The 12649-nt window shown below is 32.4% G+C and overlaps 1 protein-coding gene across 4 annotated transcripts in view; it reads left to right on the plus strand.

The window, feature by feature from the left end:
• The window catches only part of LOC118073641 (uncharacterized), an 86201-nt gene that overhangs the window by 64228 nt on the left and 9324 nt on the right, over positions 1-12649 (plus strand). For all 4 annotated transcript variants that reach the window (XM_035094274.1, XM_035094276.1, XM_035094275.1 and 1 more), the window contains exon 5: positions 11143-11276. In XM_035094274.1, the coding sequence (XP_034950165.1) occupies positions 11143-11276 (134 nt within the window). The remainder of the gene's footprint in view (positions 1-11142; positions 11277-12649) is intronic.

Below are 12649 nucleotides of genomic sequence, written 5' to 3' on the forward strand. Positions count from 1 at the left end.
TTGACCCCAAAAGATCGTAGTAAAAAATCCGAGCATATAAACTATGATATATATGGAGATGGTTGTAAGGGCAAAGGTTTTCGGTTTAAATTCACGAATGCGATAGTGGAGATCAGAGACTAGAGGACAGCGCATCAATCAACGGTTTTTAGTATAACGTACCTTAACCCACCGAAATCTGTAGAAAACGAGAATTTATCGTATGAAGGTCGTCCTCTTGGGCCGATCACGAGAGAGCAAGCAAATTCAACCATGTCAAAGATGAAGGATAGCATCGTTGGCTGTAACCTCAGTAGACCAAACTCTTGCCTAGCTTTTAGCTTACGCAAACATACATTCTATCCTAACTCTAAATATAAATATCGAAAGAAAATTTGCTAACAGTTGTTAAAAATAAAAACAAAAAAACGTTCTTTTAGACAACTAATGATAAATAAATTCATCTAATAGGTTTTATCGTTGTAGTTATGTTCTTGTATATAATAAATTTTTTTTTTAAATACTCTAACGAGTTGGGTTTATGACTACATAAATTGCTGATAATTGTTGAATGCTATTTCATATATTTTAAAGCTGATTAACAGCTTTTATAATAGAGCTCACACGCTACTAAGTACCAATTTTATCTTTCTTCATATATTGCTGTTTTTAATTGGGAAAGTAGTAAATCAAAAATTTATTGGTAGAATAAATTTGTTTACATCAAAGCATACCTTCGAAAAGTCATTTTAAATGTAGTAAATATTTTTTTATTAAATTGAAACAATTGTTTTTAAAATAATTATAATGAAAAATATAGTTAAAAAAAATTTCAATCAAATTTCGAATGTATAACTCAACCGTTAATTTCAATATTCACACGAAAACTGCGGTATACAAACAAATTTTCAATCAATATTTGTGCCGTTAAAACCATGCCTGGGAAACCTATTTTGTTGATCTTTTCAGATCATTTACATAATCATGACAACTGACCAGTTTATGTCAACATATTAAAAAAAATGTAATAATCTGATTTATTTTATTATTTTTTGATGTTCAGCAATGCTCCGATGTCCATTTGATTTATTACCTTCATTAAATACCTCCATCATATCAAACTGATATATCAGTATACTGCAATGCAAATAAATGAGAGATTCATTTCTATTCAATTTTTTCCCTTTAAATTAACTGATAATAAAACTGAAATGTAAAAAAGCTTTATTTCAATAGAGTTCATTAAAAATTTTTTTACAATGTAATATCGCTGTCAAATTGGATTAATCAATACTTTTCTCAAATTCAAATAAAAATTTCCTTCTCTAACTTTAACCAAACTTCGTCAACTTCTCTAAAATCTTTTTCTCCATGAATCCTTCTAACGATCACATTGATAAATATTCTCAGCTTTCCTGAAAGACCTCCGACGCCAGTATATCGATCGGTTCACATAAACAACATTATATCTCATCCCCTTTGTCGAGATTCACACCCTTATCCTACGTGTTTCTCTTTATTCTACGCCAATACGAACGAGTTCTCAATACGACCTGTAATAATCGTCTCAGGAAGATTCACTCTTTCTACTGTTTTGTTTTATTTTATTATTTTGCACTCCCCTCTTATGGGACCCATGTCGTCTGCCATGTTCTTTGAAACATCTCCAACAACTATAACAGTTTTCCAAGTAGCTGCATTTAACAAGCACCTTTTATTACAACGACAGAAAGATTCCATTCTAAATGATGGTGGCCAGTTGGTGAACTGGAAGAGATTTGCGAACCCTGATATCAAATACTATTTAACAGAAATTACGAGAAATTGAATATTTGCGGAAGGAAAATTAGGCACGTAGATACATTTGCCAAGCGTGAAACAAACTCGGGTTTTAATCACTGTAGCAGCATATGGGGATTGAACCTAATGGGATAACTGCCCGACCATTGAACTATTAGGCTATACTAGTGGGTATTATTATACATACGCACCACTGATCCAGGACATAACTTTCCACTCTGAGCTACAACCCCATGGCCGTATCAAGCATTCATGTTGTTGTATTTACCATAAACCTGCTACTTGGAATCCATACAACAGAATTTATTTTTTTATAACGTTTTAATCAATGACACGGAGTTAAACTAAAATTCGAATGAAAAGTCATGAGTTAGTAGACTTTATCAATATACCTGTCGATGATTTATCGTCAAACATTTCTTCCGTTTCCGTTGTTGATAGTTGAAAACAAGCAGATAAGTATTGCCACATGTGTTCATGCTTCAGCAACCACACAGAGGGAAGTGTTTGGATTTTAACACTTTTTACTTCGGTCAATAGAACAATGGAAACAATGGGAGCTTTCATTCAAAAATGGAGGATTGTAGTGATGATAATAATAATAAGAGACATTTATTGAGAGTGTGAATTTGCACAGAATTTCGGACAATCGAACCCCTAAAAATTCAGACAAGTTAAAATAAAGGGTGTAGGGCAGAGTTCGGAAGGGTGTAGTGTGGTCTTTTTAATTAATGACCATTAATGGAACGATGAAAAAAGTAGTCCCACGCCACAAAAGAAAAAAGAAACAAGAGAAGGAGACCCCTAAATGTATCCCATGGCACACCTACCCAGTCATTTTAAACGAATTCACCAATTTGATATGTACTTTTGTTCGTGCAAGAAGGAGTTTGATTATAGTCGATACAAGTATTTATTTAAAACTTTTTTGAGAAATGTTTATTAAATGACAATGGTACACATTTTAGTAGAACTTGTTTCATGAAGGGTTCATGTAACATCAATTATTACAATAAAATATGTCATTTGAATATTTGAAAAATCAATTCAATTCATTTCCACTAATAAAAAATTTATTTAAGAATAAATGAATATTCTTCTATTAAATTAAATTATAATTTCACTATTTATTTTAATAAATGGGCTAAAAATACATTACTTTTATGGTGATTGAAGACGAATAGAAATTTATTTAAAAAAAAAATAAAATTTCTGTGAATACATAAACCTCCTTATTATTTAAATCATTAATTAACTGAAACATATGGATAAAAGTGGAATCTGTTAAATAGTTATAATTGAGTAATTTCATTCAACCTAATCTACACGGAGAAAAAATTCCGTTAATTTTTATTTAAAAATCCATACAAAAATTACCGTGCTGCTCAAGAATGTGAGTTCAAACTTACTGAAAAGTAAAAAGTAATGATCAACATACAAAAATTATAAGTTACATAAGAAAATGTATCATTCAGTTTTTTGAAAATTACTTTGGCAGCACCAGAAAATTTAGTGTTCCACAGCACCTGAAAATTTAGTAACGTTAGCTGTGATAACTACGTAACCGACAAACAATTTTATTTAAGTTTAGTGATAATTTTTTTGGTTATATAAACAAATAAATAAATAAATTAGGTTCATTGATAATTAACTTTCTTAACTAATTAATTCGTTGGAATGAAATACGGCACACGTTTTACAATCTGCCCCCCCCCCTATCCCTACGATCGGGATCTTACGCAGAAAACCTGTGTCGTCGATACAACCACCCGGCTCTCCGAAGAGATCTTCCTCTCCCGCTCACGGTGGCCCGAGAAAAATCATATAAATGACTTTTGTCTCGGCCGGGACTCGAACCCGCGACCCATCCGTGTGTCAAGCTGACGCTTACCCATGAGTCCACCGCGTCAATCCGTTTAAGCTTATCATAAATTGTTAAGATATAACGTGTTGCCGCCAATATTGAATCGTAACGAAAAATATGAATGTCATCTTTGTTTACAATATGGAAAAAGTAACTATAGCACTGAGGGTGTTCACACAATCAAAAACAAAAGCCGTAAGATGTACGCATGCGTACAAACCAATTTTTAACTTATTATGATGTTAGTATGCACGCGTACGTCTTAAATTGTACGTTTTACGGCTTATGTTTTTGATTGTGTGAACGGTCTTACAATACAAAGAAAGATTGTGTTGGACCGATAATTCGAAGATTCCCGACCCAGCACGGAAACTCTCGAGAATAGAAAAAATTATAGGAGAGCACCCGAATTTTTCCTACCACACGGATCATAATAAATTATATACAGATTCTCATTTTTTTCTAGTCACTTACTAATTTTTGTTTAAAGTTTGAATAAAAATTAATATTTATCGAATATTACCGTGCTGCATAAGAATTTTTACTTTTACTCTTCTTAATAAATATTGAATCTATAATAAAAATTTTAAAAGGATTACTAATTTTTCTTTGAAGGTTGTCTTAATTTTTTGGGGAATTGACATTTGCGCGTGGATTGTTGTGCTGAGCACGGTAATTTTTATTGGAATTTTTTCTCCGTGTAATTGTACGTTCGTAGAGAAAATGTTTTCAACGTTTTCAACAGATTCTCTAATTAAGTCGCTAATCAATTTTACCATGCATACAAGCTATCTTTATTCAACTATCAATAAACTTCATTAACTATCACAAAATCCTGCTCTCAGAGCTCCATCTCCATCAAAAGAGCTAACGCACCAAAGCTTGAGTGGCAAGACTGATGATCATTGACCTGCCAATTAGAATAAATTCTAAAAACAGACTAGTATAATATTTCTACTTTTACTGTCTGAAATACAAGGATAAACTGGATTTTTTTAACAATTAAGAGATTAGATGCACAAAGTGTTTCAAATCCAGCACCAACGAGTATATTGTTGAAAGAGGACTAGAATAAAGTTCAAGAGTTTACTCCTCCGATTGGGAGGGTGATGAAGAGGAGGTGGAGGTCTGAAGGTGGAGCGATTTCCGCAAGCTTTAATAGTAAATATAGAAGGGTAACCTTGTGTAGGTTCTGAAGCGTACAATCCGCTTAGGGAAATTCCCTGAACGTGGATTCCAGGCGTATACTCTTCCTCCTTTAACATCCTCCTACTTCCGGAATGGCCATCGCACCCTTTTTGCGTTAACGCGACCCTAATCAGTTTCGGAAAAGCCTGTAAAGCGGATTAGCCACGAAATGGTTACGGCAAATCGTAAGCGGTTATGAATTTATTTGATATTTAACACTCACAGAGAACAAGAGCTTATTTCAATTGTTATTGCATTCATCGTCACTTACTACTATTCACTCTATACTAGAGGATTTAAAAATTGATTAATCATGATTATGATCATTTGATAATAAAAATATTGCGAATGTCAGTAATTTTTTTTTATTCACGAAAAGTATTTACAGAACTCATGTCCATATCGTTGATTCCACACTTGCAAGCCATAGAAAGACAAGGGATTCAAGTACGCAAGCGCATGATATATCAAGGGGTGGCTGACTCAGAGAGAGAAAGAGACCCTTTAAGTTAGCTCGAGCAACCCTCGAGTCAGTACGCCGGCGTCCATGACGCGTGACGCACTTTCAGTTCGTCGTCGCGCACAAAACATTACAAAACAAGGCAGTGAAAGCTTTCAGAGACATAAAAATAACCCTTGATTGTCAGTGCCTCATCAACAAGATCAATTGACCAATAAGCTTTTTTTTATTCGTCAGTTTTTACTTTTTTTTTAATACATTTTTTCATGTTTTGTACTATTGTTACAATAAGTTTACTACAAATATTGAACTTTGGTGGATATTGCTTCGTAAAAAACGACAATATATTTCTAAGGTTATATGCTGAATGAAAGGGACTTGAAAAGCAAAATTATAGCAATATTTTCCTAGAAGTTTTATTCCCAGTATAATAGAGATTGGGAATAATACAGCAGATGCACCCGGTTGTAACGTAAAGTGGTAAAGACCCAACATTGAAACGTGACTCGGGTGCATGAGACACGATATCTAGCTCAGACTACGTCGTAAAAGTTACCCCTAGAGTACTTGTCTCTCCATTCTTCGTCTTGTACGCGTCACCACAAATTTAACAATCGCAGTAACGTTTCATTTTAACGTCACTGGTATGAATAATAAACAAAAAACTTAACTACCTCGAAATAATCATTAAATTACTAAATACAAGTGTCTTGAACAACAACAACACAACTACCTCACTAAAATAAAAAAATCAAACCAACTAAAGTTTTGATAAAATCATTCAAGAGTTTAATTTATAATATTTTCGACATCTGGCCTAAGAAATAATCTCACGGGATCAGTTTAAGTGGTTTGTTGAATAAAAGAGGCTTCGGAATAAGACTGTTTTGTATGCTGGCAATTATTTGTTCGCGAGTTCATAAGGCCCTAAAATAAAGACAAAGGGGAGAGTAAAATTTTACGAAGCTACTACAAGGTCAGACAGGCAGGGTGGCCGCTCGTGTGCGCCGCTGGGGTGGAGCAGCAGGCGGAGGGGTCTCACCCTCCGCGACATTAGAACGGGAATGTCCCGGCAACGACGCAACCCCCCGGACCGTCCACGCATCAAAAACTCATCGTCTCATGGGCGCCAACCTCACTAAACTCAGCAGGGTGAGTTTTACACTTTTTCCCGTTGACACTCGGCCAAATCCAAGAGATCTAACTCTTTATACAAATATTTTTTACACTTTAGCACTGTTTGATCTCACAAGAGTTCAATCAACTAAAGAATGTCAATAGTAGTTTCGATCTTCCAAACTTGTCAGATTTAAATTCAGATAAGGTTCTGGTCAGAAATCAAACAAGGTTTTGATGGGATATACGTTAGGGTCCTGACCAGGGCCAAGAAAACTTTTTTGATATTGAACTTGTGAAAATAGTTGATCGGATTATTACACAATTATTATGTTGGAATAAGTTTTCTCATAGATTAACTTATTGATTATTTTATTAATATTGCATAAAACTATGATTATTTCTTTACACAATTACGTTTTTAGTATTTATCAAGACTATTGATGATTATTTTAGTCAATTGATAAATTGAAGAAAAAAACAAAAATACGATAAAAGGATGACAATATTGAAGTACGGATCATAATTAATTTTTGACTGGAAAACCCTTTGGATGAGATAAAAAATGACGATTCTTCTAGTGAGTTCAAGTTTGTATTAAATCATTCCATTTTTTTTTTCATTCTCGTAATGATGATAAGTACAAACGAACTTTTAAGTAAGAGTAAAATTTTAATTCAAAATTATAATTATCATAATTGAAATTTTTGAATTTTACATTAAAATTCATAAAATTAATGTAAATTCTTTCAAATGTTAATAATAAATTTAAAAATTATAAAATTTGTATATTAAAAAACATTAAATCCATTGAAATGAGAATAAAAACTTTCATCTTTTGTTCTGAGCATTAACTATTTGTAATCTCAACAACGCTAAAACCAGCTTTAAGACCTTTTAATTCACATTGGATTAAACTCGCCAAGTTCTATCAGTGTTTTTGTTTTTTTCGGAGCAAACATAAAAGTGTATAAAATTTGCTAAAAATGTACAAAGTTATTTATCGAGACAATGAAAAAATGTAAGTGTATTGTGTTGACAATTTGACATGCTGATAATCTATGACCATCTTTGTCTCTTGTACTCCTATCAATTCTCTTTTTTGGTATGGTAATCGCATCCGCATTGTAGTACTTCCAAGGGAGGCAATTAAAGAAGAAGAAATCAAAGTCACGATTCGCCCACGCGTCGTAGTCGTAACGGTACATAACAACGATTCATTGGTCACCATTCATCTAAATGGATGTATCAGACTCTTCTTAGTGAATGAAGCATTCATTCTGGTTGATTTTTACTATACTTGTTTTGTGTACAGCAAATCAATGTCTTTTTATAAACTCTTCCTATCATTAATAATTGTGATAAAAAACTGAAGCAATGTGTAATTAAATACAAGGTATAAAAAGTAAGATAAATACATCCTAAAGCACGGTATATCGTTTGGTAGCTTGTTAATATTGATACTAAATAATGTAACAGTATAAACAGTTGTAGTTGATTTAGTATAGTTTCAAATAGCATTCATAAAACAATGAAGATACAAAAAATCTCAAATTTTATTTGAAAAAGGATATAAATCCTTTTTTAAATATTGTTTAAATTTTATGAAACTAGGAAACATCATTGTGTATAAATCATTTCAAATTCAATAACTCGAAAAGTTAAACTTATTAAAAAAAATCATAGATTATCAACTTTCAAAATTATATATTAAATGATTCAACTATTTTGTATGAAAGAACTTGACAAAAATTTTGAATCATAAAAAAAACTATTAATGTAAAGATTAGCAAAAATTAATAGCAGAAATGGAGTATAATCTACTGAATTATCAAGATTAAGAAAAAGTAAAATAAACATCAAACGATAAAGTATCTAAAAAATTTTAATAAATTAAAGAAGAGAATATTGATGGAAATTTGTAAACTACGTATTAGAAGAGAGGGTAGCTTTAAACCGCTAGCCAACGAGTCCCTCGAGTTTTAGCATATCTACACCCTGCTCATCAAAACTCGAACCACAGCTGCAGCAATAAACCACTGGGCTTATAATACGAAGCGATTGCATATACACTATTGAAAGTAACACGACACACCTGCAGTATATTTTATGTACACACGTATATGCCAAACAGTAACGTATCCACACAACAAGGGAACCCATGAAAGTTGATGTGAAACCATTGCACAGAGACTATTCAGCGTGAGTCCCGCGTGTCAAATGACTCACTAGACGATGCATACATATGCATCTATAAATGTTGCTTGCATATAATAAATGTGTTTGTTCTACATTGAGGACAAAGTCCACATCAATAAAAATTAACGTAGTGAAAAAAAACAGTGTTAAAATTAATCTGCATATATCAAACACTCACCCTCATTGATCAATAAATTTTATTCTTTTATAGAAATTCCTTTGTTAATTAACGTTAATTTGTTATTTTTAATACTACGATAACGTATTGAGCTAGGATAAATTAAAGACAAAAAATTATAAAAAAAACAGTAGATTGATTAAACCAAACATAGCTGATGTTTTTTTTTTTATTTCTGTTCATATATATGTAGCTGTATTGGTATAAAAAAAACACCAACGAGCTTTGATGAGCTAGAAAAAATCCCAAAGTTGAACGATACTATTTGAATATTATTGATCATTTTTTTAAGTTTGATTATTCCTACAAAATGAGTTATAAAAAATTATTCACTAATTATTTATCAATTTAAAGCAGTACTTTTAATAGGAAAACATTTTGATTATTAATTTTTTAGTTTGAAATCAGGTGATTTAATTCTCTATGGATATTGAAATTTCTTTAGACTTTCTATCTTCCCTCAAGTTATTCAACCTTAATTATTACGACCATTCTCAATAATTTTATGTAAAACTACCAAGTCAATTTCACGTTCAACTTAACAGAATCAATGTCATGCTAGTGTGCAAGTAAGAATGTCAATAGTCTTCATGGTACGACTATTTGAGCTCCAATATAGCCGATGAGAATTGCCCGCTGTGCAATAGAATAAAATGAAAATAGCAGAGAGTATTTACCCGCTTTCTTATTCGCCAACAATCTCTGTAACAAGAGGGTAATTGTGATCCAATCGAAGTACGCATAATTAAAGAGAATTTGATGACAGGATGGTGGTGAGTAAATGCAGCTAGAGATGTTCATTCCATGTTAATACGCAGAATAAGGACTGCACGTCGTCATGGATGAAGTGATGAGACAAAGTTAGCATGTACATGTACTATAGAAAATGCAACTTACCCGTATATCCAGTTATTGACATTCACAGACATGTCTGTTCATCGAACAGTTTGCAGTTGATAGCCACGTCACGTTTGTTACAAATATCAATCGTCTAGATCCAATACAATCCACTCGATGACAGACTGCCTTTGATGGTTAAATTGAAATTTTTCTTTCAATGTTACCTGGAAGCATTAAAAAAATTTTAATTATTGCAAAAAGTCATATATTATATAATTCTTTATAGATAGTTCTTGAAAAAAAAATAAAAATATTGGATAAATAAAGTAAGCTTTGGTGAAAATAGCGGTAAAGATTGAAGAGTGATTTAAAGCTCCTATAAATCTATTCGGTCATTTCTTTAGCCCAACTCTTAGGGTAGTAGTTTTACCGGATTGTGATTTTGGTGATTCCACTTTCTTTCTCTTTCAAGCACTCTTTTCGATAGCATGATAAATTTTACGGCTATTCGAATAGATTAAGTATAAGTCATTATTTCACCACCGAGATCAGACTTGCAATGACGGAAAACATTTTTAAAATTAATTTAACATCTTTTACAGTCAATACATTACATGGCTGAAGACGATAGTAGAAATTTTCATTCATTTTCAATGATTGAATAATTAAGTTAAACATTTATTATCAAAAACTAATTATTTAATTAATTAATAATAAAACTACGATACTTTATTGATTATAATCCGAATTAATATTTAATTATTAAAGTATTTTTAATTTTCTTCTACTCGAAAAGAAGAAAGTTGTTTACGAGTAAATATCTCTTAACTTTTATCAATACTTTAAAGCCAATATGCTTAATAAGCTAATCCACTTTATTTATCATAAAAATCCTTGCTCTCAGCAACACATTGGGCAAAAATACGATCTCCATCTAACGGTGCAGTGTTAAAAGATATGCAGCGTTAGTGAATCTCGGTTATCGGGATAATTTAAGACTTGAAGAGGGCAAAGGACGCAGAAAGAATGGACGATCGTGGTTGCAATTTATTGAGGCGTTTGAACCCATTGGTTAGTTTCGGTTTGGTTTAATCGCGTGAAGTACTGCTTCCGTTACTTGGCAGCGTACAGTACAATTATTGACAATAAGAGAAGGAAGGAAGAAAGTTGGTGTGAAAGCCAAGATGGACAAAGAGAGTAGTGAGGTAAAGAGGTAAAAAAATATCCTCTCTCAGCGATAAACAAAGGGGATGTTCAGCCAATGGAGCGTGCAACGTTTCGATTTAAATTCATGAATAATTCTAAACGAAAGTATCAACGCGCTTTGTTTCAGTCTCATCAACTGGCTACCTCTTTCCTCTTTTTTTCTCTTATATTTTCTATGTTTTCTCATTCATTATGTGATCACTATTGACTAACCAATGTACAGTCAATTGATTAAGAAGCTTTTACGTCACCATTCAAATGATTAAAAGTTTGGACTTTAATTGATTGTTTCCTTTTTTATTTTATTTTCAGCGAGAGGCGACACAGCGAGATGTGGAACGAGAGCGTCGACTGCGATTGGAGGCTGAGTCTCGGGTACGAGAAGCCACTGCTGAAGCAGAGCGAGCTCGTGCTAGAGTACATCATCTTCAACGAGAATTGGCGAGGTAAAATAAATATATCTAATTAATTAAAAAAATGGTAGACATTAATATCAAACATTATATGACGCTTATCAGTGATAATAACACAATAAAAACAGCGAGTTTGATGAGAAAAATCACTAGAATACCCTTAGGTAGCTCGTATAAATAACGAAGCAACGTTACCGGGAAGCAATAACCACTAGACGCTCGCGATAAATCATCAATATTGGCCTCAAGCCAATAACACATTGCGCCGTCGATGAATGGCGATCCTTAGTACATATACGAAGATAGCAAATCCTGATGGGGAATAATATCGAGCTTATGCATCGTTATTTCACCAATATTATTCGAACTTGGTGATAATAGATTAACCCAAACCAAAATGAAGTATACTGTCGTACTTAAACTGGTATAAAAATATTATTTATGTTTTATTCATTGATAACTTCTTCTTCTTTTTTTATAATAGTCCGAAGAGAATAAAAGTAGTTATATTCCATAGCTTTGTAACTTTTAAAAAAAAAATCTACTGATTTTTTTAAATTCCATTTAAAAACTTAAACTTTCTGCTTTAATTACCTTTTTTTAAAAGTATTCTACTACAACTTATTTTCCAATAATCGAGTCATGGAACTAAAAAGTCGACTTTACCTGAAACTAAAATGAATCAGAAAGAATGTCGAATTCATTTTTTACTGAAAGTCAAAGCTTTTTATAGTGGTGAAAAATCAAGTTTTACTTATAAAAAATAAAATTGCAATAGACCATTTATTAATGTTCTGTGCTAATAATAGTTAATGGTAATACCATAAAGATAATTGAAGGCATGCAGAAGCCATTCTCAGTAAATTAAAGATGATAAGCGAAAATGATAGAGGTACCTAATAATTACATTGTACTTGATGACTTATGACACGACATCAAAGGATCTTGACTGGGAAAAGATCCATACCCTTATGAGCAAACTTATAGAAGAAAGACAGACAAGGAGTAGAAATCAACAATCCTACTGCACCCCTTATTCAGAACAACTAGTCGAGGCTTCTTGCTCTTTGTGTACACATCTCGCAGTGGTACTTCTGCGGATTATTCTTCCAGGGTTCATGGCTATGTGCATACATTGTCTGTGCTCCAATGCGAATATTAAAAATGACAAAGATAGCAAGCAAAATAGATACCTAGTCTCACATTTTAGTTAAAAATTGTAAACTAACTCAATGTAAATGTAGAGAGCATTTTTTAGATAAAATAAAAATGACCAAGATAAATTTAATTACATCAACCATACTAGAGGGAATGATTAAAAACATTATCTGTTTAACTAACTCAAGATAAACTCGATTGATGAAAAAATTCCCAACGTGTTGACTGATTGGAATCGACAACAATGT

Source organism: Chelonus insularis, unplaced genomic scaffold (assembly GCF_013357705.1).
Source record: "Chelonus insularis isolate UGA/USDA-ARS -01 unplaced genomic scaffold, ASM1335770v1 scaffold_362_pilon, whole genome shotgun sequence".
Classification (NCBI taxonomy): Eukaryota; Metazoa; Arthropoda; class Insecta; order Hymenoptera; family Braconidae; genus Chelonus; species Chelonus insularis.